The sequence below is a fragment of the Bufo gargarizans genome, chromosome 1, assembly GCF_014858855.1.
Source record: "Bufo gargarizans isolate SCDJY-AF-19 chromosome 1, ASM1485885v1, whole genome shotgun sequence".
Taxonomy (NCBI): domain Eukaryota; kingdom Metazoa; phylum Chordata; class Amphibia; order Anura; family Bufonidae; genus Bufo; species Bufo gargarizans.
The window spans coordinates 716,623,065-716,650,605 of NC_058080.1; the positions used below are offsets into that span (position 1 = coordinate 716,623,065).

General features: G+C 45.2%; 1 protein-coding gene across 1 annotated transcript in view; it reads left to right on the top strand.

Moving 5' to 3' along the window:
* CTIF (cap binding complex dependent translation initiation factor) overlaps positions 1-27,541 on the top strand; it is a 176,695-nt gene that overhangs the window by 67,006 nt on the left and 82,148 nt on the right. Inside the window, 1 exon segment of the mRNA XM_044276324.1 lies at positions 6,041-6,117. Within this exon segment, the coding sequence (XP_044132259.1) occupies positions 6,041-6,117 (77 nt within the window).

Sequence of the window (27,541 nt, forward strand, 5' to 3'; positions counted from 1 at the left end):
GAGGGAGACGCCCACTGCTTCTGAGTGAAATGCATCTAGCTAAGCAGCTGAAACAGGGAATAATATGGCTGAAGAGATTTTAGGGAAGCCCGAAGAACAACAGTTCCTTCACAGTTATGATTGTACAAAGAAGCAAAGCCATTATGCAAACTTTTTTTTTTTTTAAGCTGAGATGTTATTTTGTACGGACTGTAATTATTCTTATGGTGGGAGTGTAGTGTACCTTTTACCTTTAAGTGGAGTACACCTTTGACCATTGGCAGTACTTGGAATGTATAGGAGCTGCGGACACATTTATTATCTGTCGTAGGCTGGGAAGGAAATATTTTACAAGCTCGCTTCCTATCATTGTTTGGGCTTCATCTGTAGAGTTTAAGTCAAGGATTTCTGCCCATCACTGAGCACCTTGGGAGTATAAAATGAATGAGATGGGCCCCTTGGCAGTCGTACAGCGCTCTGCTCCGGGCCGCTGGAAAATTTCGATGATCTCCTCCTTCTAATTAAATTACCTGGAGCCTCCAGAACATTTTTGTATTTTTGTGCAGGATGCTCGCTACCATCTTTAGATTTTCTTCTGTGCTCATTGTCACCCCCTGCTGGATAATGACCTTTATGTAAACTGCTAAGAGAAGTGGAGGAAGGGAAGTGACACATTTCTGGTTTACTACCCTAATGGTTGTCACTTTAGCTCATTCAGCCATCTCATAATTTACAGGATCTTCATGTAGAAGATAAAAAACGGACCAAGCAGAGGGCGAATCTGCAACCAATTAAAGCTTTTATTAATTAGGTTACAATTAAATATTACATTTCTCTGTTAGATCACATAAAACATCATTTAAAAAAAAAATGATCCTGTGGCCGATGCATGGGTGTTCACCTAGAAACACATGTTTTCATTTTAGGAGTACTTGCTCTTTAAAGAGAATATGTCTTCAAAAAATTACTTTATATCATACATAATTTTTAAGAATTTGTCATCATTTTGTTTCTCTGATATTTCCATGTTATGGTCTATATAATTTAAGGGCTCTTCCAGGAGTATAATATCAATGATGTATCCTCAGGATAGATCATTGATATCCGATCGGGGGGTATTCTGACTCCCAGCGCCCCTGACTATCAACTGTTTGAAAGGACCCCAGCGCCCGGATGACTGCCGCGGCCTCTGCGCAGCGCCTTACATTGGATAATGGCTGTGCTTGGTATTGCAGCCCAGGCTGGGGCTGAGCTGTGCCTAGCCAATGTGACTGATGAATGTAATGTCACTGGTCTAGGAAGAGGCCACAGAGCTAAATAGAGGACCGTGGCCTCTTCAAGTAATTGATGAGTAGAGTGCTGGGATTTAAACCCCCACCGATCAGATATTAATGACCTATTCTAAGGATAGGTCATCAATATTTTGCTCCCTTAAAAAAAAAAAAAAGAAATTACTGAAAATCTTGTAGTTTTTACACTGGATGGTGCACGATGACAGGCAACATCTATATATTAATAGCAAAGGATCCACCATTCTCAATAGGTGATGTCACAGCTCGCCTCCTCCCCGTCCCTGCACAATAACCGCTGCGCAAGTCACAGAGCATGCCCACAACACTCTCCAATAGAAGTCAGTGGGACTACAGGCTCCTATGTCCACAGAGCATGCCCACAACACTCTCCAATAGAAGTCAGTGGGACTACAGGCTCCTATGTCCACAGAGCATACCCACAACACTCTCCAATAGAAGTCAGTGGGACTACAGCTCCTATGTCCACAGAGCATGCCCACAACACTCTCCAATAGAAGTCAGTGGGACTACAGCTCCTATGTCCACAGAGCATGCCCACAACACTCTCCAATAGAAGTCAGTGGGACTACAGGCTCCTTTGTCCACAGAGCATACCCACAGCACTCTCCAATAGAAGTCAGTGGGACTACAGGCTCCTATGTCCACAGAGCATACCCACAGCACTCTCCAATAGAAGTCAGTGGGACTACAGGCTCCTTTGTCCACAGAGCATACCCACAGCACTCTCCAATAGAAGTCAGTGGGACTACAGGCTCCTATGTCCACAGAGCATGCCCAAAACACTCTCCAATAGAAGTCAGTGAGACTACAGGCTCCTATGTCCATGTTGCTGCTATAGAGCTTTTCTCTGAATGCCGCTAACAGCAGCTCAGGCAAGGTGGACACCCCTATAATTATGTACAGAGAATAGAATAAAAAAAATCTAAAATAAAAAATATGTACCAGTATCTGGCTGTAATTTAGTAAAAAAATAAAAATAAATAGGCATTGCCTTCTCTTTAAAGGGGTATTCAGGATGTTAATATTTATGGTCTATCCTCAGGATAGGTCATATATATCTGATCAGTGGGGGTCCAACTCCTGGCACGCCCCCTCTTCCCCCCCGATCAGCTATATGAAGAGGCCGTGGCGCTACCTATGCACTTAGGCCTTTTCCTAGGCCATTGACATCGCGTTTACTGGTCATATGGCCTAGGCGTAGCTCAGTCACATTGACGTGAACGGTCGTAAGCTGCAGTACCAACCACAGCCGCCATCCAATGGACGGCGCTGTGCTTGCCGCGCTGTAAGGAGGCTGCGGCGGTCACCAGAGCTCCGGTTTCCTCAAACAAGCTGATTGGTGGGGGTGCCGATCTCATATTGACCTATTCCGAGGGTAGGCCATCCCCGGAGAACCCCTTTTTAAGGTACCTCATTTACATTTTTAAAGGGACTTTTTTTTTTTTTTTTTTTGCAAGAGCGCTCGCTGTATGTTTGTGGGAAAATGATCGTTGAAGAAATGAGAATATGGGCTAGGGAGGCCGAGTACGCAGCACGCCTGTTTAATGAGCTGTTTCTGTACTCCGTCCAAGGGCCTTTGTTGTAAGTAGAAGCAGACGCTTTCATGTTGTAAGTGTTGCTTTTCTTCATTTGACGGCTCTTTTGTATCACCGGATGATCTGTAAAACATTGAGCTCGGCTAGAAAGTCTTCACCATAATTGCTTTTTCATTAGCTCGGAACATCTCCAGAGGGAGGGGAAGAAGAACCAAATAGGATTTTGCAATTTAGGCCGAGGGTGAAAAGGGCAGGACGCAACGTGCTTGTAACGTTAGAGAGCGAAACGAAAACTCGCCCAGAGACTCATTTCCCCCCTTCTAAAGAAGCCAGTAATGAGGGCTCCATTTCTTTAAGAAGCAAAAAAAAATAAAAAATTATTTTCCAGATCCTGATGTTTGTTCTTCCCCATTGAGTCCTCATTACCCTGCTGTCCTAACCTTTTAAATAAAATTCTTCTATGTTCAGAAAATCCTCTTCAGAAAAACAACACTTTTGAACTTCGCTACATCTGGCCCTTCCTAATGGTGCTTTTTGTAGGACATGGTTTATACTCCATCCACCTCCAAAGCTGCAACAGTTTTGCTGACAGGAAGTCGGCCGCTTTAAATGTGACTAGAGTGTGCCAAAGCAGTGCGTTCTTGTATGTTTGGAGTCGTGAGCTTGCGTTCCTCTTAATATCCTGCAGTTTATGCTGCTGTCTTCAGAATTCTGCTGACTTCCAGTTAGCTCTCAGGCTTCACGACTGACGTCTCCTCCTGCTGCTAGATCAGTGTCTCCACTGCTATATGCAGACACTGACCTGACAGATCTCAGCGGAGTCAAGTCGTGAAGCTTCGCTGCTTACATAAAGTCAGTAGAATTCTAAATGCAGCTTTGGATGTGACTAGAGTATGCCAATGCAGTGTGTTATAGTAGTATGTTTAGAACAGAACCCTTTCCTGTTGCCTGACAACTCTTAATATCCTGTAATATACTGAAATGCATGCTTCAGTCACATCCAAAGCTGCCTTTAGAATTCTGCTGACTTCCAGATAGCTCTCAGGCTTCATGACTTGACATCTCTGCCTGCTGCTAGATCAGTGTCCCCACAGTGCAGCACAGCAGAGCATGCTTTGTGCAGACACTGATCTAACAGTTCTCAGGATGAAGTCATGAAGCGTTAGTGCCTAAAGGAAATCAGTACAATTCTAAATGCAGCTTTGGATGTGACTGGAGTGTGCCAGTGCAGCGCTTTATCGTTGTTTTAGAACTGTCTGCACACTTTGTCTTTGCTACAACTCCTAATATCCTGCGATGTGTTCTTCAAACATATGCAAAGCTGCCTTCAGAATATCACGGACCTCCAGTTAGCTCTCAGGCTTCACGACTTGGCCTCAGCCTGGTGCTTGATCGGTGTCTCCACAGTGCAGCACAACAGAGCATGCTACATGCAGACACTCCGACAGCAGTGTTAAGTCATAAAGCTTTAGTACTGACAGGAAGTCAGTAGATTTTAAATGCAGCTTTGGGTGTGACTGTAGTACAAAACTATGCAAGTATTGATGTGCATATTATATTTTGGTCCAAGTACCCTCGTTGAATGTATAACCCTCACGGGGGGATAGGGACCCCTCAATCGGTCATATCAGAGAGATGCTGTAAAGAATGATTGATTCTCGCACTGGAGGCCTTGAAGCGACCATGTATTACAACAAAATCTGGTGAAGGGCCCCTCCAGTCAGTGCTGGGTATACAGTAACTTAGGCTACTTTCACACTTGCGTTGTTAATTCAGGTAGTGAGATCCGGCAGAGGATCTCAATGCCGGATGTAAACGGATCCGTTGCGATTTTTACACATCAGGATGCCTCCGTTCCAATAGGATGCGGTTGTGTGAAATCAAAACGGGGGGGGAAAAAAACGGATCCGTCACTAAATACATTGAAAGTCAATGAGTGATGAATCCAGTTTTTTAGGCTCCTAAAAAAAGCGCATCCGTTTTTTTTTCCATTTTTGTGACTGGCCATAAAACTGAATGCTGCTGGAACAGAAGACGTCCTGATGCATCCTGAACGGATCTCTTTCCATTCAGTATGCATAGGGACTAAACAGAATATTTTTTTCCGGTATTGAGATCCTCTGCTGGAAAAAATACCAGAAAACCACAACGCAAGTGTGAAAGTAGCCAGAGCAGAAAGGTCCGCGCTTTTATTTGGGTCATAGGGGCCCTCCATGATAATGGCTGAACTGCCATAGCCCCCTGGCATGTCTTGCGGTGCCTGAAATGTTGGTGTTCTTATCCGTTTCTCTGAGTAATATTCACTTAATGAAGGTGGATCACTGCTTATGGGCCCGGGGCCCCTACAAGGTTGGAGCTGTATTGTGGCGATAGAGCTTCAGTGGATTAATAACCGCCTCTACACTAGCGCCCCAGCCAATAGGTATAAGTTAATCCAGCACCTGACATTTGCCCATCGTGAACCCTTTCTACTAGGGCACCAGGATGAAAATCTTAAATTTCTCTTTCATGCCATGTCTAGCACTGTTATACAGAAGCTCAGATGGTCTAAATCCTGGTGGCGCAGAGGCAAGTGTGTAATGGCATGTGAAATTGGCACACGTGTGAAGATGCTGCCAGCTCCTGCATTCTGGCATAGTTGGAGACCCCTTAGCGGTTCCCCAGAAGCCACAGTGTAAAACAACCCCTTTACTAGCAATCTTTGCTTGGCGCTCTGAACAATTACTACATTTATCTGAATGTGGTGTAGTATAACCGTATAAGAATACAGCAGCACTGTAATCACAATGTAACTGCGTATAATGGAGAGACCTTGAGTTGTATGGGGATGTATGGAGTGTATGGTGGCTATACAAAGGCCTATACATATAGCTATAGACAGCAGTACCGTGCTCTGTCTGACCTTGGCGATGCATTCTCCCTGCCTGGAAAGGTTCATTTGTGTCCCTCCATTCATTCTCCTCTTGCAGTACTAATTCCCCCCCGCCGTATTATTACAGAATTGTATTCAGCTTTGTGTGATCCCTCTTTCCTGATCGCTGCATAACCAGCCAGATATGTTGTTTAAGAGTCTGGGAAAGCTGGGTGACAACCCCTGTGACAGCAGGGATATTGGTTGTCTTCCAAAAAGACACGGTGCGATTGCTGTGAGAAGTCCTCTGTGTTTTTTCCTATAGCGACATCACCCCCTCTTCTTTCTTTCTTGTCTCCCAGGGATATCACCCGATGCCCCACGAAGCAGAGATAGCACACACCAAAAAATTATTCCGACGGAAAAGGAACGATCGAAGGTAAGAGCACCGACACTTGCAGACGGTCCTTGCAGTTTTGGAGTTCCAGTCCTGAAACATAAGTGTTCATCTGAGCCTCCTACATACAGGGGCGTTCTGAAGTTCCTAAAACTATGGATGAAATATTGAAAGCAAGTGATAATTAGCAGAAAGTGTGTGCACTATATGGCGGTTGTAGAATTGCTTTATGAGGCCTTTCGCACATGACTGTGTTTTTCATTTTTCATCCTTGTTCTAGCCACTTTTTTTGCCCCTTTCGCTTCTATGGGGCCAGGCGCACACTCGTATTTTTTTTGCAAATCCGTGTGGCCACCGCACACTTTATTGAACGTGTCCTCTTTTTGTCCGTATGGCGGTTGAGAGGAGTGAGAAAAATACAGAATTTAAGCCACTTTCACATCCGTCAGCAGAAACGCATCTGGTATATAATACAACCGCTTGCATCCGTTCAGAGCGGAACCGGTTGTATTATCTCCTAATTGTAGAAGACGGATCCGGCGCCCATTGACTTACAATGGATTTAGTGCCGGATCCGTCTTCGTGTCCGAAAAAACGGATCCGGCACCATTGACTTGCATTGTGTTTCATGCCGGATGCGTCTTGCTCAGTTTCGCATGACGCACATAAAAACTCTGCTTGCAGCGCTTTTATGTGCATCATGGGTACGCAACGGAACGGAATACCTTCTGCTGCACTCCGTTCCCTTCAGTTCAGTTTTGTCCCCATTGACAATGAATGGCGACAAAACGGAAGCGTTTTCCTCCGGTTTTGAGATCCTATGCTGGAACTCAATACCAGAAAGGAAAAAGCAGATGTGAAAGTAGCCTTACACGGAAGTTATTCCTGTTTTGTTGTTTGTGGATTGAGATACGAATGCCACCGTGTACATGAAGCCTAAAGGGAAGATGTCGTAAGAAAATAACCGTTATGTTATTAGGTTAACATTTTTAAAAGTTTTTGGTGTTTTTTATTTTTTTTATTTCCCATGTCACTGTCTACATAAACAAAATTATGAAATCCTGCAGAGTATTCACACTGACCACTTTGCTGGTAATAGGATGATACTTCCTATTCTATAGAGATCAACATCAATAGTCATCTCATTATCATCACGGCTAGGATTCCAATGACAGGTAACACACATATATTTATGGTCCATGTGGCTGCTCTAAAGCATGTTTCTGAATCCAGTTAGCAGAAGCTCAGGCAAAAAGACTGTCCCGATAATTATCAGTAAAAAGAATTTAAAAAAAAAATCTCTAATCAGAAAAAAAAAAAAAGGAATATTTATCAGTAATTAGCAAAAACTATAGGTGATACTTTCCTTAAAGAGTCTTTTATGACGGTCAGTGACACCTGGCAGTAAGTGATCAATTTCCCTGCAGTGCCACCACAGTAGAAAAGAGGCATTACATCTGTGTAATGCAGGACAGGACAGGTCCTCCAGAGTGAGAGACACTCTTTGTATCTGCTCTTCACTGTGGTCAAGTGATAAAGATCCTGCACGGAGGGACCCCCCTCCCCATTAACTCAGAAATCCCTAATTGGGTGTATGAATATGGGTTTTCTAAACTGGACAACCCCTTTAAGTATGGTTGCATCAGAATAGCTCCTGTGGAGGAGACTGAAGACTTCTCCAGGGCTGTAAAATTTCTGTTCTTTTTATTTATTTTTTTCTTCTACCCTCAACAAAGTTTAAATAAATTCCTAGGATTTGCTCCAAGGGTGGAGAATACGCGGTAATAACATTGCATTTAGATTTGTTACTTAAGCGGTTTTCTGATGCATTCTACCAAGCAGTTTCAAGCAGGAACTCCTCAAGTTCAACACAATGGAGAAAACCAACATGTAACGCAGAGATGACCTGTGACCATAATCTAGGGCGAACGTAGACCTCGTGCACATAGGACTGTCTGACATTGCATCAGGAGCATAGCTTTCTCAATGATATCTGTTTTCATGAAAAGCTGGGTGACAACTCGTATTGCAGAGGGGTTGTCAGCCCACGCGTCCTGCATGACGAATTTGAGTCGTTGGATAGCAATGCCTAACTAAGAAGTTTTGCAATTCAGGGATATGGGAAAGCTGGGAGACATTTCTTGTGGGACTGGTGTCAGTGGTTACAGTCTGCCATGAGAGGAGCACACGTGGTGGCAGGATGTCCTGCACGTATCGCTGAGCTGTTAGTGTCCCTCCTATCACTACTAGGGGTGACTACTGTCCTATGTGGTGGCTCCCAGATCATCACACCAGCGTTTGGGGCAGTGTGTCGCTCCACCACAAAGGCAGGACTGAAGCGCTCACCACAAGGTCTGACCATCGTCTGATCCCAAACCGAACCTGGATCCATCAGTGAAGACAATACGGTTTCCATAGCAGTCCAGGTTTCTCAATCATGACAACACTGCAAACAATGACGATGATGGCTTGTCGATGGCAGGACATGGAATGGGCGCTGTGAAAGCTGAGCTCCTGGAAATGGTCCGGGCAGAGACAGGGATGTGTATTGATGGGACCACCTGTGTCTGGATGGTGGACAGGGAAACTATGGGAGCTGCTCATGCTTGTCAGTGGATCAAATGATCCTCTCTACTGGTGTCTGTCTGGGCCATCCACAGCCTGATCACCATGTGTGTGTGACCTCACATAACCACTTCTCCCTTCAACGAGGTCAGATCAGCGTAATGGCGGGCATTTCATCGAAACAACCATCCTGCTTCGCTCAGTCCACAGATGAATGCCCTCTCAAAGTCTGTCAACTGGGCAAAATGTCTTCTAGTGCGTTGTAGAGGTCTAGTAGTCATGGATTTCTTATCTAAGAGGCACACTGCCCAAAAGTACCCTCTGAGAGCCTTTTTATAGAGCAGTGAGGGAAGCACTTTTACACCCTCTTGTGGCCAGACCCATGGTCCAATCGGACCACTCCTGTAATGTCTGCCTGAGACATAACTGCATGGAGAGTTTTGCAGAAATCCGACATTTCTATTTTTGTTTTTTTTGTCAATGAGTGCAATAGACATTTTTTTCTTCGAGCCTCCTCCTACATGAGAAAATTCCAGTTTTCCATGGTCTGGTTTTGGGCTAAATGTACATGAAATAAACCATAATTTAATCTGCACAATATGCTTCAATTTTTTTTTCCTTTTTTCTTTTTAAATTCAGAAACAAATTACTGTATTATGCTTTGGATTCGAGCGGATCTGCATGAATTTCATCGTGACCTTGTAGTGGCGGCGCAGTGCGGGGACGGCCGCGCAGCAGCGCTCTGGACATCCTTTATGTCCGCACACATGCTGTCAATTAACCCAGATCTGTCTCCTTCCCATAAAGAGAAACTTTTTCTTCTTTTATATGTCAAATTTGTGCTCGTAACTCGTTTTATTTCCTCTCGTGATTAAAGGCCGCTCATTTAAAGCCAGTCTTCTCCGCACATGATTTGGACAGGCGCCAAAAATTTTCCGAGCAGATGCGTCGGGCCTGACACAAAGCAGGTCTGTTGTGTGCACGCGCTCAGTAATGCGCTTTGCTGCAAGTCCTGGGGTTAAGATGCTTAATTTGTATTCAGTAGATTTCTCCTTCGTTGGTGAATTGGGGGGGGGTAGATTTCCTGCTATTTTTAAGCATTGCACTAACTGCGCAAGCGCAGACTGACAACTACGCTCCCGCATTAGCAGTCAAGATGATTCAATCACACCAGTATCTCAGCATCTTGTACTTGCACTTATGGCACGACATATGATAATGAACTGCATGAGCGATACGGAAATGGACAAGCATGCTGACTGTTTCCAGCTCTCGTATAAATTTCAGAGGAGAGTGACTTTGACCGCTCTTCAGCGGGAGCACAGTCGGTGACAAAACCTCCGTGATGAGATATTTCATGAGAAATTTCTAGTATACAAAGCCAATTTTCAAATATATTGGGGGATACTGAGTTAGGGTGCATTCACACGACCATATGTATTTTGCAGTCTGTCATCCATGTGACGTCCGTGTTGCATCCGTTTTTTGTTTTTTTTGCGGACTCATTGTAACAATGCCTATTCTTGCAAAACGGACAAGAATAGGAGATCTTTTTTGCAAACTGCAGAACGGATGCAGACAGCACATGTCGTGTGCTGTCCAATATTTTTGCAGACCCGTAGAAATGAATGGGTCTTTGTGTGATCCGCAAAAAATGCGGATCGGATGCAGACCAAGAATATCGTCATGGGAAGGGGTCCCACGTACAGGATCAGTAAGGTGGCAATAGACATTAGACTGAGGTTGGCCGAACCTGCCGAGACTGGCCAACCATCTAATGTGTATTGGATGTTTGGCCAAGTTCATTTGGGGGGAAAAAAGGATCGGGCGTGCTGAATGTTAACATGACCAATCCTTGTTTTCAAGAGAGAAAAGCCTCCATCAGAGGTGTCTGGAAGCGGCTTATTCCCCTGTCTCATTTTGGAACACATGCACACTTGGCCGGGCTGAGAATACATGTCTACATGTCTATTGAGTGTGAATGGCCACCTTTGTTGTGGAAGACCCAGCCGGTCTATGTATTGCACATTGAGTTCAGTAGTCACTGTGTGGTGCTTCATTTCTGAGAACCTGAGATTTGGCCACGCGTGACCGGCGGTCTGGTCCTCTTCTCCCCTGTTGTCTCCAATGTAAGGCCTTATTCACACGACCGTTTTTGTTTTTTTTCCCCCGTTTACGGGCCGTTTTTTGCGTTCCGTATACGGAACCATTCATTTCAATGGTTCCACAAAAAAACGGAATGTACTCCGTATGCATTCCGTTTCCGTATTTCAGTTTTTTCCGTTCAGTTGAAAGATAGAACATGTCCTATTATTGCCCGCAAATCACGTTCTGTGGCTCCATTCTAGTTAATGGGTCCGCAAAAAAAACAGAATACATACGGAAATGCATCCGTATGTCTTCCGTATCTGTTCCGTTTTTGCGGAACCATCTATTGAAAATTTTATGTCCAGCCCAATTTTTTTTCTTTCTAATTACTGTTTACTGTATATGCCATACGGAAAAAAAAAAAAGAGACAGAAACGGAAACAAAACGGAAACAAAAAACGGCACGACGGATCCATGAAAAACGGACCGCAAAATGGTGAAAAAGCCATACGGTCGTGTGAAAGAGGCCTAAAGATCATGGGACTTGAAGTCTATTTATGACTGGGGGCCCCAGTAACAGAACCACCGACTCCTCACTCATCCTTATCTTTTTGGCTTGAATATCCCTTTAAGATAATAATTCAGTAGACCGGGGTCACACAAAGGACTCCGGTGCCCACGCGTTGTACCTGATGTTCCTCTGATATTTCATTCCTATCAGACTACGCTGGATGTTTGTAGGAGGGGGTCCGCCTCTGCAGCCGGGATCCACGTACAGCCAGAGAAAAATAATGGCGAAAATTGCAAGGACAAATACCTTCCAGATACTACAAGGTCAGAAAACAAGGTGATGGATAAACCAAGGCCATGCGCCTCCCGGTTCTTGTATTTTGGCTATTTGTATCTTTCGTGGAATGAAGACGGGAGGTTGCGGATGCTCCCGATACCCCTCCTCCTATAAAAAAATAAAAAATCCTTGTGTTCCTTCCCAGCCTGTCTTAGAGCTGTTGTGCTCCTTGTATTTCTAAATACATTATTACATATCCCAAGGATTGCTCCAGTTACTCTGCTAGATTTTTTTTTAAAGCTAGTCGTTCTGGGGGAATGACCTTTTTGCTGCAGCTCTCCCCCTTTCACAGCTCAGGGGGTGTCCTTTCTGCAGCAGCTCTTCCTATTACAGCTCAGGGTGAGTGCCCTTTCTGTGGCAGCTCTCTCCCTATCACAGCTCAGGGGGGTGTCCTTTCTGCAGCAGCTCTTCCTATTACAGCTCAGGGTGAGTGCCCTTTCTGTGGCAGCTCTCTCCCTATCACAGCTCAGGGGGGTGTCCTTTCTGCAGCAGCTCTTCCTATTACAGCTCAGGGTGAGTGCCCTTTCTGTGGCAGCTCTCTCCCTATCACAGCTCAGGGGGGTGTCCTTTCTGCAGCAGCTCTTCCTATTACAGCTCAGGGTGAGTGCCCTTTCTGTGGCAGCTCCCTCCCTATCACAGCCTAGGGTGTGTGTGTTCTTTCTGTGTTGGCGCTCTTCTATCACAGCTCAGGGGGCATGCCCTTTCTACTGCAGCCCTATCAAAGCTCAAGGGGGAGGGGTGTACTTTGTACTGCAGCTCTCTCCCTGTAACTGTCACAGTAGATATGTCTGTTGGCAGTTGAAGGATAGAACTGAGCATGTGCGACCACTTCAGTGAGGTGGACAGAGAAATAAAGAAGAACACAAACAGCAGGTGGCGCTGTGCAGATTTCACTGAATAACTCAGTGGCTGTACAAAATTTTGGATTATATCCAAAAGCATTCAGATCCCGGTGCTGGTTTGAAAAATGTAGATTATTATTATTATTATTTTTGTGAAACAACCCCTTTAAGCACTTATTGGCTGCAATACAGCAGGCGCCTGGAGGAAAAGGCACCGGGTCCAGTTAAAGGTGGTAGATGCACACTTTTTTTTTTTTGTACAGTAAAGATGGCGTGATCCCCCTCACCACAGTGTGCGAAATGTACGAGCCTTCGCTAGACTACTTTATAGAAATGCAAAAACTGTCTAAAAAAAATAATATATACAAAAAACGAATAAATGTGGTCCGCTGCATGAGTGCAGAAATATGCTTCAATGTTTGGTTAGTAAATCTCCACCATTGTGTCCTTGGTGCAGGACATGCTCCCTGTCCTGCGTCCCTCCTCCCGGGCTGTGAAGCTCCATGGAAAGCTTGTTAGAAATGATATACTTAAAACCGCGGAAAATGGTCTGTTTTTCATTTCCTTCCCCAAAATTATACAGGACGCGGTGAAACATGTAAGGATGGACGTCTTTATGGAGCCGCGTGTACACAGGCCGTTGGCTTTCTTTTTTCCCAGACAGTAACTTTTAGCATCTCTGTCCTATTGCAACCTTAGAGGGATCCATTATGCTCTAACATGATGGGACTCCTCGTAGGGTGGGACCCAGTTAGTCTGACAGCGGAGCCGGATGCAAACCATAGGCTAGTAGACACGTGCACGGTTTCGGGAGGCATCGGGTTTGCTGTACGGGTTGCGACATGTGACGAAGAGGCAGATATTAAGTTGTCACCCCATTAGGCTACATTCAATCTGTGAAAATGATCATTCTGCATCCATACGTGCATCCATTTTTTTGCCCGTTTGTCCGTTTTTAATGGACTTTTTGCAGCTACTTTGGATCTGTCTTTCATGGCTGTTGAAAATGGGCATGAAAAACGGAAGGGAACTGGAAGGACCTGATGTCACAAGATCATGGTGTCACATGTGGGAGCGTCCTTCCAGTTGCCTCCAGTGCAGAGCGAGTTTCACGTTCAATAGCCCCATAGACGCCGTTTTTCACAGTCCTGAGTGTTTCGTGCTGTGTTAATTGGAGATGTAGCAGAGTTGAAAGTTCTAAGCAAGGTTTACCTGCAGTCCAATGGGAAAACCACAGGTGCCACCAGTTAAGGTTCCTCCCGTTCCTATACACAAGATTATGTCTGTAGGACCTGCCGGACCTGTAGCTGTCTGTGAAACCATGGATGTGACCTGGAAATGGAAGTCTCAACTGGACAACTCCCTCAATGCAGCTTGTCCAAATGATTAATGGTTGACTATATAATAGGTGGCTGCATTAAGTCCTCCAGAGCGGGAACCACTCTTTATAGCATTTTCCCACCCTGGCTGATACAGCAGAAGTCCCAAAACAGTGGCATACCTTTTAGAACATGTAGGCAGCGTAATTGCAGCTCGCCAGCTGTCCACATACCTGGCACATACCACTCTCCCACTGCTCTTCCTGTATACAGTAGTTCTGACTTCATGTTCCTGAACCAGAAAGCCCAGGATGAACAAGAGATTGTAGAAGGACACACAGAGTATTTAAAGGGGTATTATAAAGTGATATCGCTAGCATACACAATCACTTTGTGATCAGTGGGGGTCTGACTGCTAGGACCTCTGCCAATCCTGAAAAAGTAAGGATCTAACACTGTGCACCCTTCACTGTTTCCCCCCTGTAAAGTGACGCCACAATCGCCGACCACACAGGGAGCTGGAGCATGGCCCTGTCCAACAGAATGGGGCCGACTGTAATTCCCAGCGCAGTCAGGAACACCGCTGTGCATGCAAAAGTAAGGGGACATCATGCTAATTCAGGACTGCGGGCCCTTCATTCTCAGGAATCCCTAAGGTCGGGCCCCCACTGATCATAAGTGTGATCTCTTCATAAGGTAGGAATACCCATTTAAATGTTAAAACAAGCTCATAACTTAATGGCGCGTCTTTAACCCATGGATGTTCCAGGAAAAGCTCCTTTAGGGTCCATTCACACGTCCGTTGTTTCTTTCCTGATCTGTTCCGTTTTTTGCGGAACAGATCTGGACCAGTTCTGTACCCATTCATTTTAATGGGTCCTGAAAAAAAATCGGACATTGTGCTGTCCGATTTTTTTTTCAGGACCCATTGAAAATGAATGGGTACAGAACTGGTCCAGATCTGTTCCGCAAAAAACGGAACAGATCAGGAAAGAAACAACGGACGTGTGAATGGACCCTAAGGGTGTAGCCAGGAGTGTGAGGAGCGGAGCACGTGCTGATGTAGAAACTGCCCCTCTTGAGCAATATGGGAGAAGGAAATGATCTACAAATGGCCATTCACTAATACATGCTGCAGTTTATAGACAGAGCCGGGCGTGTTCTCTTATTATTACCTCAAATGTTGGAAGGAAATGGGATCTATAGAAGGTCAGACACATCCGAGAAAGAGACGTCGTGGGAAAGTCTGTCCACAACCGCCCAGTCTCCCTGTAGCACACCACTGTCTGATTGTAACTCTCTGCCTGATATAACACTGGTTAAACAAGCCTGTGATCAATCGTCAGGGATCAATCCAATTGTAAATCCAGGGATCACAGCCAATCAGGAAGCTTCACTGCAATCTTTAAAGTTATTTGGTATCATTCTGCATAGGGAAAGCTTAAAGGGGTTGTCTCCTCACAGACGATGGGGCTATATCGCTAGTATATGCCCCTATTGTCTTATAAGTGTGGGTCCCACATCCATATTGAGAATCGAGGCCCGAAAGTGGTGGAGAGCGCACTGCGCATGCGCAGCCGCCCTCTATTCATTTTCTATGGGGCTGCCGAAAATATTTCCATCAGTCCCATAGAAGTGAATGGGAGTGGTAGTTGGTCATGCGCGGTGCGCTCCCATTCACTTCTATGGGGAGCCGGCTTGGTGGTGGCCACCTTGCGGGGCTTTGTTCCCGATATAGGTGCGTGTCCCAGTGATATGCCCCCATTGTCTGAGATGAGACAACCCCTTTAAAGGGGTTGTCTACCTTTTTAATATAGGTTTTGAAATAACCCTCCCCCACCTCCATTTAGTGGAGCCTGTTGAGGGAAGCATCCTTACCTGCTTCATGGTGCTTTGGTCCCCGCATGCAAACTTCTGGCATGGATGGGGTCCCATGAACTGTGGCAGCCACCGACTAGCCGCAGCCCAAGTGGCACGTGATCAAACTGTGCTTTAGCGCTTGGGGACACGACACCGCTGCGGACAGTCATTGGCTGCAGCAGCACACAGGACCCTATCCATGCAGAAGATTACAAGCTAGGGTGGAAGTGCAGTGAAGAGATCAGTGGACCCACGGAGTCGAAAACCAAGCACCTGGAGTTGTGGGTTTAAAAACCTATATGAAGTTGGACTATCACAAACTCCGCCCCCGCCCTCATAGTCAATGGGAACGGAGCGGCAGTCCGGGGGCACACGTGAACTAGCGGCAGGACGGATCCGACAGGCTGTTCACCCGCCGGAGTCTCCTCCCGCTAGTGTGAAAGTAGCCCAAGAATGTGGCTTAAATAAGTGTTTATGACCTCTCAGTGGTTTAGACATAAGGTTTATTAGATGATTGACACAAAGTGAAAGTATCAGTCACACAGCTAGAAAAACAGTTAAACCTTTGTGACAGAATGGCTCAATATTTTTAATAAAGGCCAATTGAAAATATGATTTTTAACCAAATATTAGTGAAATGCAATCATAAACAAAAAATTGCCTCTGAAGGTGTACATGACCTTTAATTAAATTTGGACCCCCAGATCAGACCCGCTAAGAGAGACCCTATTCCGGTCTGCTTAATCAGGGTTGGTTTGGAAACACTGCTTTAGGGGATGCCAAGTCATGCACGCAGGTTGTGTCTCTCAGTACCGTGTTGCAATGTACACGCCTTATAAGATTCTTGGCATCAGACCTGTGGCAGTAAATTATTTGTAAAATCTCACATTTGTGGAACATAAACTCCTAAGTGATTGAAATTTTATAGAAGATCACGTCATTGAAGAGTTCAATAAATTGCTACACTCATTGACAATAAAATCCCACACCAAGAAGGAGGTGTTGGATTGAAACTTTCTCTGTGAGACTATAATGATGATAGATGGAAGTGATTGCAATATTAGAGGGAAAAGTTTTATTGGGGAAAATTGTACAATAGAGAGGAGGCTCTAGGACCCTGTTGGGTGCCTCTAGCCTGGATACAAGATGAGATACAGCCTCTAGCCTGGATACAAGATGAGATACGGCCCCTAGCCTGGATACAAGATGAGATACGGCCCCTAGCCTGGATACAAGATGAGCTACGGCCCCTAGCCTGGATACAAGATAAGATACAGCCCCTAGCCTGGGTACAAGATGAGATACGGCCCCTAGCCTGGATACAAGATGAGATACGGCCCCTAGCCTGGATACAAGATGAGCTACGGCCCCTAGCCTGGGTACAAGATGAGCTACGGTTGGGTATGGAGGCCTACAGGTTCCTGGTATACTGCGGCACATTTGCTCACAGATGTTACGGCTGGGCCTGTAGATCCTGCACACTGGTAGGTTGCCATGTGTCGCTCCACAGCAAAGGCCGTGCCTCCATACTCCAACCCGACCATTGTCTGATCCCAAACAGAACGGGGATTTGTCGCTAAAGACAGTGTAGCTCCAGTCTGTAGCTGTCCAGGTTTCTCGTTCATGACACCATTGCAAACTAAGAAGACAGTGGCTGGTTGTCAATGGCAGGACTCATAATGGGTGCTCTGGCAGCAAATTTCCTTCTGTTAAGCACCTGGAAATGGTCCTGGCAGAGACAAGCGTGCGTAATGAAGGTGCCACCTGTGTCTGGATGGTGGATAACAAAACTCTGGAAGCTGCTCGTGGTTATTATTTGATGCTCTATACTGGTGTCTGTCTTGCCATCCGGAGCTTGTTCGCCAAGTGTGTGCATGCCATCACGTAATTGCTGCTCCCAACACCTCTTAACACTTAAGCCCAAAAGACCCAGATGGTGGGCAATTTTGTCAAAACTACCATCCTGCTTCTCTCAGTTCAATTATGTGCCCCCTCTCAAAGTCTGCCAACTGGGCAAAATGTCTTTGAGTGCGTCGTAGAGGCTTGTATAGTGGTCGTCAAGCTCTCACAAGAGGTACACTACCCAAAAGTAGCCTCTAAGAGACTTTTTTTTTTTTTTATAGGACAGCAGGGGAAGCACTTTCACTGCCTCTTGTGGCAATACCCAGTGTCCACACCTTTAATCATCTACATATCTGCCTGAGTCATAACCGAAAGACAAATTCTGCAGCAATCCGACATTTCTGTCTGGGCGCAGTATTTTTTATATTTTTTTTGTTAATGAGTGTAGATGGAAATCTGTGTTGGTGTGCAGGGGTGGAGTTGTTTCCATCTGGACTTTGTTATAATGGGAATGACCAAACGACAACGAAATTGCTATTTTTATCCTTTTGCCCCAATGTTGGGCAGTGACTGGATTTCCCTCCTACAATATTAACAGCTGCACTTGACACGAGTGGGCCCGCCTTGTGGAAGCATGAACCGCTATGGTTCTATCAAGAGCAGATTGAGAATTGTTTAAAAAAATAAATAAAAAAAAATGTATATAAAAAAACGAACAAAAAAGATACAAATTCTTCAGAAATCGTCCAGCGGCTCGCCGGAGCTCACATGTGTTCCTGATTTACTATGAGATCATCAAAGAGGACGTTTTGATTTACACACAAATCTGTTCCTCTCAGCAAGAAAACAGGAAGCCATGGTCCTTTTTGTATTTTTTTTTTTTTGTTTTTTTTTACTTTTTTTTCTTTTTTGTCCTCCCTCCTTTCAAGAAAATGTGATGGTTTGAGTAACGTCCGAGCAATTATTTCTTATGACTTAAAAGTAAAACATAAAATGTTTCCCTGGTTTTATTAATCCATTTGAAGGGCAGACGGAAGACACTGGAAGATGGCGTAATTAGTGGCAGGTTTACGTCGGCCCATGTTGAAGAAAGATGTTGCGAGGCTACCTCTCCGCACATAATGGGTTCTTGGAGGCTACACAAGTACAAGTGCTGCTTTTCCTGGAAATTTCACATTTCAGGAACCATTGGCAGCTCTTTGGGAACAAGAAAGGGAGCGCAAGTTACTTCTTTTAGTGTTGAATTTTTTTTTTCTTTCTTTAAAAAAAATAATTATTTTAGGTTTGGATTTACATATGATCTATGTATAACGCTGAGTCACTTTGCAAGTACAAATTACATTTCGTGCTATGGTCTTTTGAGATCCAGAGCTAAAATCAAAATTCTGCTGGTTGCCACATGGAATCAATCAGCACTTCGGAGATAGAGTCCAATTATTGTACCCAAATTGAGGTCAACATAAACCAAACATCACCCATTGAAGAACATGTTCTGCACACACTCTGAACAAGTAAGGGGAAATAGGGAGATGTGAGTTCAGAACTATAAATGAAGTAGCTGAATTCTGAATACAGCTCTGAATGTGAGTCCGTATTTTCGCTCCGCATCCAATCCGCGCACACTGTGTGTTGTCTGCATCCGTATGTCCATTCTGCAGCCCCACAAAAAAGATAGAACGTGTCATAGTCTTGACAGTCTTGCCGACAAGAATAGGCATTGTTACAATGGGTCCACGAAAAAAAAAGGATGCGACATGGACTTCATCCATATTGTTTGCAAATCCGCTTTTGTGGTCCACAGAATACATACAGTCATATGAATGCCCCCTCAAAATAAGGCATATACATTGCAACTATCAGAACAGTTTAGAAAGTTTTGTCTCATGCACACGACCCTATCGTTAGTCATTTTTTGTGGATCACTTATGGACTTATTCATTTCTTTCGATCCAGCAAAACGGATGTCATCAGTGTGCCGTCCACATCCGAGCGGTCGGGACGCCAAATTATAGCACCTGTCTTATTTTTGTCCTTATTACAGCCAAGACGAGGCGCTTTTTTTTTTTACAGTGGGTCGTGCAAAAATTGTAGGATTCACACAGAATGCATACGTATTTTGCAGATCCACGATTTGCAGACCGCAAAACAGATTTGGTTGTGTGCGGGAGGTCGTACTTGTATTGATGTGAAGCTGTGTTCTGGATAAGGATATATCTCTATGGCGACTTCTATTATTTCCTAATTATTACGTTTAGTGCCATTAAAAAGTTGCAAATTCTGGCTTATATACCATTATTGTGCTAAAAAAAAAATTTTTTCCTGCCGCTCATCCCCATTTAAAAAGTTGGGGATATCGCAAATCCTCACTTGGCCATTGCAGAATTAGTCTTTAAGACAACCCAAGATGCGCTATATTTCTTTATGAATTTGGTGCATTTACACCAATATATGCTTTAAAGGCTATGTACACCTTTGGGGGCAATTTAGTGCATTGTACTCATTATGAGCTAAAAATATTTTTTTCAATTGGTCTTTATAAAAAATATGGAGTCCTTTTCTCTGTACAGAGCCAAGATGCTCTACTAGCAGAATCTGAATTTCCCCTCTGCTCCATCAGACAGGGAGCTGACCTCTCCTTATCTCTGCTCTCAGACCTTATAAACAGTCATCAAAGCTCAATCCTTATCTTACTGATAAGAATGAGGCTTAAATAAGTGTTTATGATCTCTTGGTAATTTAGAGATAAGGGTTATTCCATGACAAAGGGAAAGTAGGATGCACACAGCGCGAAAAACAGTTAACCCTTTGTGACAGAACGTCTCAATATTTTTAATAAAAACTGTGAGGAATATGGATTATCATTTACTGGCAGCCCCAGTCAGTGTACATGCAAAATAGGTTCTCACTCCCCGGCCATCTGCTGTCAGCTAGCAAGGGAGAAAGCCCCAGGGGTCCAGGCTTCAAGGAGGCCCCAGGTGGATAAAGTCACGCCTTAACCAGCCAGGTTGGAGGCAAGCTAATCCTGCAGAAAAAACCCCCAGCTGGAGGTCTCAGCCTTTGCCCAGGATCAATGATACCTCCCAGACATGTCGGCACCTACATTTCATAAGGAATTATGAATCGTCCGTCCATCCCAGGCATAATTCGGTTATATTTTTGCAATCCTGGGGCAAAGCCAAACATCCACGTGGTCCTGGCTTGATGCTAGGATGCCCTGGAGGGGAGATATACATATCTCCCCACAGAAACCAAATAACTGTACCATGCTTGGACTCTAGTTATAGCCGGAACCCAGTCGGATCAATTGGGCCCGGAACCATCTTCCTGCAACATTCTGGTCTGGGGCTATGAGCCCTAAGGGGTTTTATAGGTCATTATGCAAGCCAGCGGGCGGTGTCTTTTCTGAAGGGGGTCATATCGTGCCAATGTGTTTGGAGAGACCAGGAACCAGCTGACATCACTGCCCCCGCGTGACTGCAGCCAAGGACTATTCCACCATTATAACCCAAAGGAACTTTCATCTACCCGGTGACTGACTTTTGCTCTGCTTAACCCTGTTGTACCTGTATCTGTAACCTCAGACCACTGTATATATTGTCTGTGTATATTATGTTATATCTAGTGTGCCCTTAAGGCGATTAAAGATATAATTTAATCATGTGCTATCTTGTATCTCGATCACGAATCCCCACGTCCGTGTTTCGGGCTAGTTATAAGCTACAGTGGGTTGGTTTCTCACCCTATATAATCCCGTTAGCGGACCGGGCTAATATCAAACGAGAAGCTGGTGACAGATTTCCCGGGCTGAGTCAGCGCTGTTTTCACTGTGGCAGTGAAAAGGCTCTCATCTCGTTGCCTCTCTGTGCCCGCGTGGACAGGAGATGTCTGTGTGTAAACTGAACCAAGCTGACCTTACCTGATCCTCTGGAGGGCGTAACGTCACGCTTTGGTAACAAGTGACCATACTTCGTCTCGGGAGCTCGACGTAGGTGATGTCAAGCGGGGCACGAGGCGTGGTATCCGTCACAAAGACCAATTGGAGAAAATGATTTTTAGCCCCAAATAAGTAAAATGCAGTAAAAAAAATAATAATTGCCCCTTGAAGGTAATAATTGCCCCTTGAAGTCTCCTATATTTCATGTTAATGCAGCGTTTCTTACCGCAAATCATGGAAGACTCCATTACATTATAGCTACCTAACCCATACCTAGGTGAGGCTCTGTTCACATTATGCTTGGGCCTTCCTACATATGTTTTATATATGTGCAGAGAGATTTTCTAATGTGATGTGGACAGAGCCCTGCTGCTTTTCTGTTCACTCCAAGCCTACTGAGCCTATCGTTTCTGCTAGCTCATTGTAGAATGTATAGAATTTCCACCAAACAATGTGCTGTAACCTGTTAGTTTTTGAGTGCAGCTCTGGAGGGGACTAGAGTGTGACAAAATAAGGTATGACCACTAATGTGCAGCACATGTTCTATGTACATTGTGCAAAATGTAAGATTATGGGGGAGATTTGCTTGGGTAGGTGTGTCACATGCCAGTCTAAACCCAATGGAGGGGGGATTTATCAATTTATAAATCTAGACCCAGGTGGCGTTTCAATACCGCCCTCGCCACTTTGTGAAAAGGCGGAGGAGAGTGGTCAGGGCCAGTGCCCCCAGCATATTTGTCATCATTTACACCAGTCACAAAGCCAACTGAAAGGGTTGTTACTTGAGGTTAACTTTAAAGGGCTTTTCCGGGACTGAAATCTTGATTGCCTGTCCTCCAGATCGGCGGGGGTCTGACACCGGGCTCCCCTGCAGATCAGCTGTAAAAGAGATGGCGGTGCTAGTATCTGCGTTTCATCTCGCTTGTAGAGGCGGCGCAGTGTAGTTGCAACTGCATGTACCATTCAAGTGAATGTATTGTCGATACGTACACTGCACCACCGCTACACCGGAAACGGGGCGCAGGTAATTTTGAAACACAAGCAGTGCTCACACAGGCGCCACTACCACTTTAAGGCCAGACCTGGACAATAACTGAAAAGTTTAGGCCTTGATTACTCTTACGCATCAAATTTTTATTTTCCAGTGTAAACATATGCTATTGACAGTGACTTCACCGCCTCTTGGAAATGGCAGTATAGTGTAAATTTGATAGCGGGTGAACAAACGCGTATGTTTGCTTCTCATGATAGCGACGGGCCGGTCACTGTGTAATGTCTGTTTGGAAGGACATGCTGGCAGCCGGTAATGCTGTGCCCATGTGATGCAAATAGAGGGGGCGAAGTCAGCGCCAAAGTCTAGGCACGTACAGGACATAATGTGTACCATGACCTGCTTGTACATTCACATCCAGAGCTGCATTCAGAGTTCTGATGCACAGTACTCAGTGTTATTTGCAGTGGCAAAAGGAAATCGGTTTGTCTTTTTTTTTGCATGCAGCTCTAGAGGTGAATGGAGCAACTTTTTTCATGCAAAATCACAAGATGCACTGAAAATTGTGCCATTTACATCACTGTGTGATTGAGAGTTCACAGAATGCCATTTTATAAAATAGAATAGAATTCTGGGTTAAATTTGCCGCAATTCCGCCCCATGTTACTGCGGTTTTTCCCAGTAAGTCATGTTCATGACCTATGTATAGGTTGGCCCGAATAATATTTGGTTATGTTATGTTATGTTACTAAGTCCTTGTATAGCGCTCTAGAGGAACTCAATCCGATCGAAGCGCTTGTCGACGGCTATATTGGTGGGCCCCTACGTCATCCTACACAAAAAGCCAGGTCTTAACCAACTTCCTAAATTCCAGGTAGTTTGATGTTGTTCTAATGTGTTCTGGGAGGGAGTTCCAGATCTTGGGGGCCAATACTGAGAAACGTCTGTCCCCCCTTGTCTTGAGGCGGGTTCTTGGCACCGACAGAAGGGAGGCTGAGGTGGATCTCAGTTCTCTAGGAGGATGGTGACGTGTTATCTTTTTTTGCAGGTAGATGGGACCTGTTTTGTAGAGAGCTTTGTGTGTTAAGCAGCACAGCTCAAACTTTGGTCTTGGGGGGCCGTCAGTTCTCAGCATCTGGCCCACCAGCAGACAATGCGACCCTTTCATTATTTATCCACGCACAGCGCCATAAGCACAGTTGTGACAGCGCCTGGTACTGCGGCTCTGTCCTCTGTGGGACTGAACTGCAGTACCAGGCACTGCCACAAGGGTATGTACAGCACTGTGCACAATGAAAGGGAATGCGGCACCTAGAACATGATCGGGACAGGTTTTCCGTTGGCCATTTAAACCCTGATGTCCATTCTGTAAAACGAAATTTTTCTGGCTGCGACTTTTGCTTCATCACATCTGAATATGCATCGAATGCCTCCAAAATCCTTAGGACTGATCCCCTCCATTAAGATTCTCGGCTATTTGCAGAGTTTCATAACGTTCTATTAATGACCGCCATGAAGGCCTCTCCAACCGATATAGCTCCCCCCGCAGGAATGCAGCTAGTAATAGACTTCGGGCGAGAGCGCGTTATTCTTAGTTAATGGGAAAGTGTTTTACAACTGATGCAGATCTGTAATTATATGGCTGCTACATTCCAGAAAATGTGCGGAAACCGAATCCAAATGTCAATAGTCCCCGACTGTAAAAAAATACACCCATCTGAGGAGTCAGCACCCTGGGGTGAGATGTCATAATCATGAATAATGCAGCAGGCGCTGATCATGACGCCGCTGTTCTGGATAGTACTGAAGCGTGTTGAAGCAGACATTAAAGTTGAGTATGTGGAGGAATGGATATTCAAGTCATGGTCAAAATCATTAGGGACAATGTTGCAGGTTGGCGCTTCATGTTGATAGCATCCAACTTTATTCCTCCTAGAGCAGTATGAAAGCCGCAAGACTGTGGCTAGGAAAAATAGTTGCAAGACTAAAGTCGGAGAACTGCATTATTCAAGCGCCTTCATGCAATTTTGCACTTCTTAGAGGTCAAGTTGCCAGTGCAGAGATCAGCTTGGTCTTCTACATTAAATAGAAGCAGAAGGTTGTTGTATCATATGGTGAATTGCAAGTGTGAATGATTTTTGGGGAAAAAACATGCCACATACCGCTGCAGGTAACCAGTCAAAAACGCTAAAATACTATTGATCTTACTGGTCGATCTTGTGTGTGTGGACAGCAATCCATAATCACCATGTTTTTATGCTATTGTATTTTACTGGAGACGGTGTTGTACCTGCGGTGGTATTATATTGGGATTGGTCTTGTACTTGCAGTGGTATTATATTGGAGTTAGTCTTATACTTGCGGTGGTATTATATTGGAGTTGGTCTTGTACCTGTACCTGGAGGTGGGGTTGTACCTGCGGCGGTATTATATTGGAGGTGGTGTTGCACCTGCGGTGGTATTATTATATTGGAGGTGGTGTTGCACCTGCGGTGGTATTATATTGGAGGTGGTGTTGTACCTGCAGCGGTATTATATTGGAGGTGGTGTTGCACCTGCGGTGGTATTATATTGGAGGTGGTGTTGCATCGGCGGTGGTATTATATTGGAGGAGGTGGTGTTGCACCTGCGGTGGTATTATATTGGAGGTAATGTTGCCACCTGCGGTGGTATTATATTGGAGGTGGTGTTTAACCGGCGGTGGTATTATATTGGAGGTGGTGTTGCAGCGGCGGTGGTATTATATTGGAGGTGGTGTTGCATCGGCGGTGGTATTATATAGGAGGTGGTGTTGCACCGGCGGTGGTATTATATTGGAGGTGGTGTTGCACCGGCGGTGGTATTATATTGGAGGTGGTGTTGCACCTGCGGTGGTATTATATTGAAGGTGGTGTTGCACCTGCGGTGGTATTATATTGGAGGTGGTGTTGCACCTGCGGTGGTATTATATTGGAGGTGGTGTTGCATCGGCGGTGGTATTATATTGCAGGTGGTGTTGCATCGGCGGTGGTATTATATTGGAGGGGGTGTTGCACCTGCGGTGGTATTATATTGGAGGTGGTGTTGCACCGGCGGTGGTATTATATTGGAGGTGGTGTTGCACCGGCGGTGGTATTATATTGGAGGTGGTGTTGCACCGGCGGTGGTATTATATTGGAGGTGGTGTTGCACCGGCGGTGGTATTATATTGGAGGTGGTGTTGCACCGGCGGTGGTATTATATTGGAGGTGGTGTTGCACCGGCGGTGGTATTATATTGGAGGTGGTGTTGCACCGGCGGTGGTATTGTATTGGAGGTGGTGTTGCACCGGCGGTGGTATTGTATTGGAGGTGGTGTTGCACCGGCGGCAGGGCTGTGGAGTCGGAGTCGAGGAGTCGGAGTCTGAGTCAATTTTGGGTACCTGGAGTCGGAGTCGGCAAAAAATGAACCGACTCCGACTCCGACTCCTACTAAATTTAAATTGGAATAAAAAAATAAAAAAGCAAGTTTAAATGTCCGAATTCATAAACAGTTATAATTAATGACTTCTCTACTGTAAGAATAAAGGTCAATGCATGCAGTGCCTCACGTAACCGCAAAACAAACGCGTTCAGTGATGTGAAGAAGCATGCTTTTCATATGCTTCACTATATGGTACGCAATGCACAATTAGGAGTGGCAATACATATACTTTGCATTGTGTTGTGTTCTGATGTTACAGGGAACGCAGCGCCCATGGTTTACCTCGCCTCTCACTGATAAGGGATTAAGTAAATATGTGTTTTGCAGGACTAGAGACACTTGTATAAGTGAAGGGAATGGAGGGTCAATAGTTCAAGACTGAAGCTGTAAACCATGGATGTCAAACTCATGGCCCTCCAGATGTTGCAAAACTACAACTCCTATCATTCCCTGATAGCTGTAGTATGCCCAGGCATGATGGGAGTTGTAGTTTTGCAACAGCTGGAGGGCCACGAGTTTGACATCCCTGCTGTAAACCATTGGAAAAACTGCTGTCATTCAGCTAAGGCTATAAAACGTGTAAACTCAGAATGTTATCTTAAACTTTAAACATGACTATGGGATTCTTCTAGGGAAATCATGTTTTAAAATAAATGTCCCTTCTTGGATCCTCCCACTGCCCGATCTTCAGCAGAAGATCAGCACACAAAGGAGAAGGCAGCAGCTTCTGCCCAACTACCTCTCTGTGCTAGAAGAGCTTAGAAGAACTTCTTTCTTTCCTTCAAGGAATGTATAAAATACATTTGCATATTAAATACAGAGGAGTCGGAGTCGGGGAGTCGGAGTCGGAAGTACAAAAAACGGAGGAGTCGGAGTCGGAGCATTTATCTACCGACTCCACAGCCCTGACCGGCGGTGGTATTGTATTGGAGGTGGTGTTGCATCGGCGGTGGTATTATATTGGAGGTGGTGTTGCACCGGCGGTGGTATTATATTGGAGGTGGTGTTGCACCGGCGGTGGTATTATATTGGAGGTGGTGTTGCACCGGCGGTGGTATTATATTGGAGGTGGTGTTGCACCGGCGGTGGTATTATATTGGAGGTGGTGTTGCACCGGCGGTGGTGTTATATTGGAGGTGGTGTTGCACCGGCGGTGGTGTTATATTGGAGGTGGTGTTGCACCGGCGGTGGTATTATATTGGAGGTGGTGTTGCATCGGCGGTGGTATTATATTGGAGGTGGTGTTGCATTGGCGGTGGTATTATATTGGAGGTGGTGTTGCATTGGCGGTGGTATTATATTGGAGGTGGTGTTGCACCTGCGGTGGTATTATATTGGAGGTGGTGTTGCACCTGCGGTGGTATTATATTGGAGGTGGTGTTGCACCGGCGGTGGTATTATATTGGAGGTGGTGTTGCACCTGCGGTGGTATTATATTGGAGGTGGTGTTGCACCTGCGGTGGTATTATATTGGAGGTGGTGTTGCACCTGCGGTGGTATTATATTGGAGGTGGTGTTGCACCGGCGGTGGTATTATATTGGAGGTGGTGTTGCACCGGCGGTGGTATTATATTGGAGGTGGTGTTGCACCTGCGGTGGTATTATATTGGAGGTGGTGTTGCACCTGCGGTGGTATTATATTGGAGGTGGTGTTGCACCTGCGGTGGTATTATATTGGAGGTGGTGTTGCACCTGCGGTGGTATTATATTGGAGGTGGTGTTGCACCTGCGGTGGTA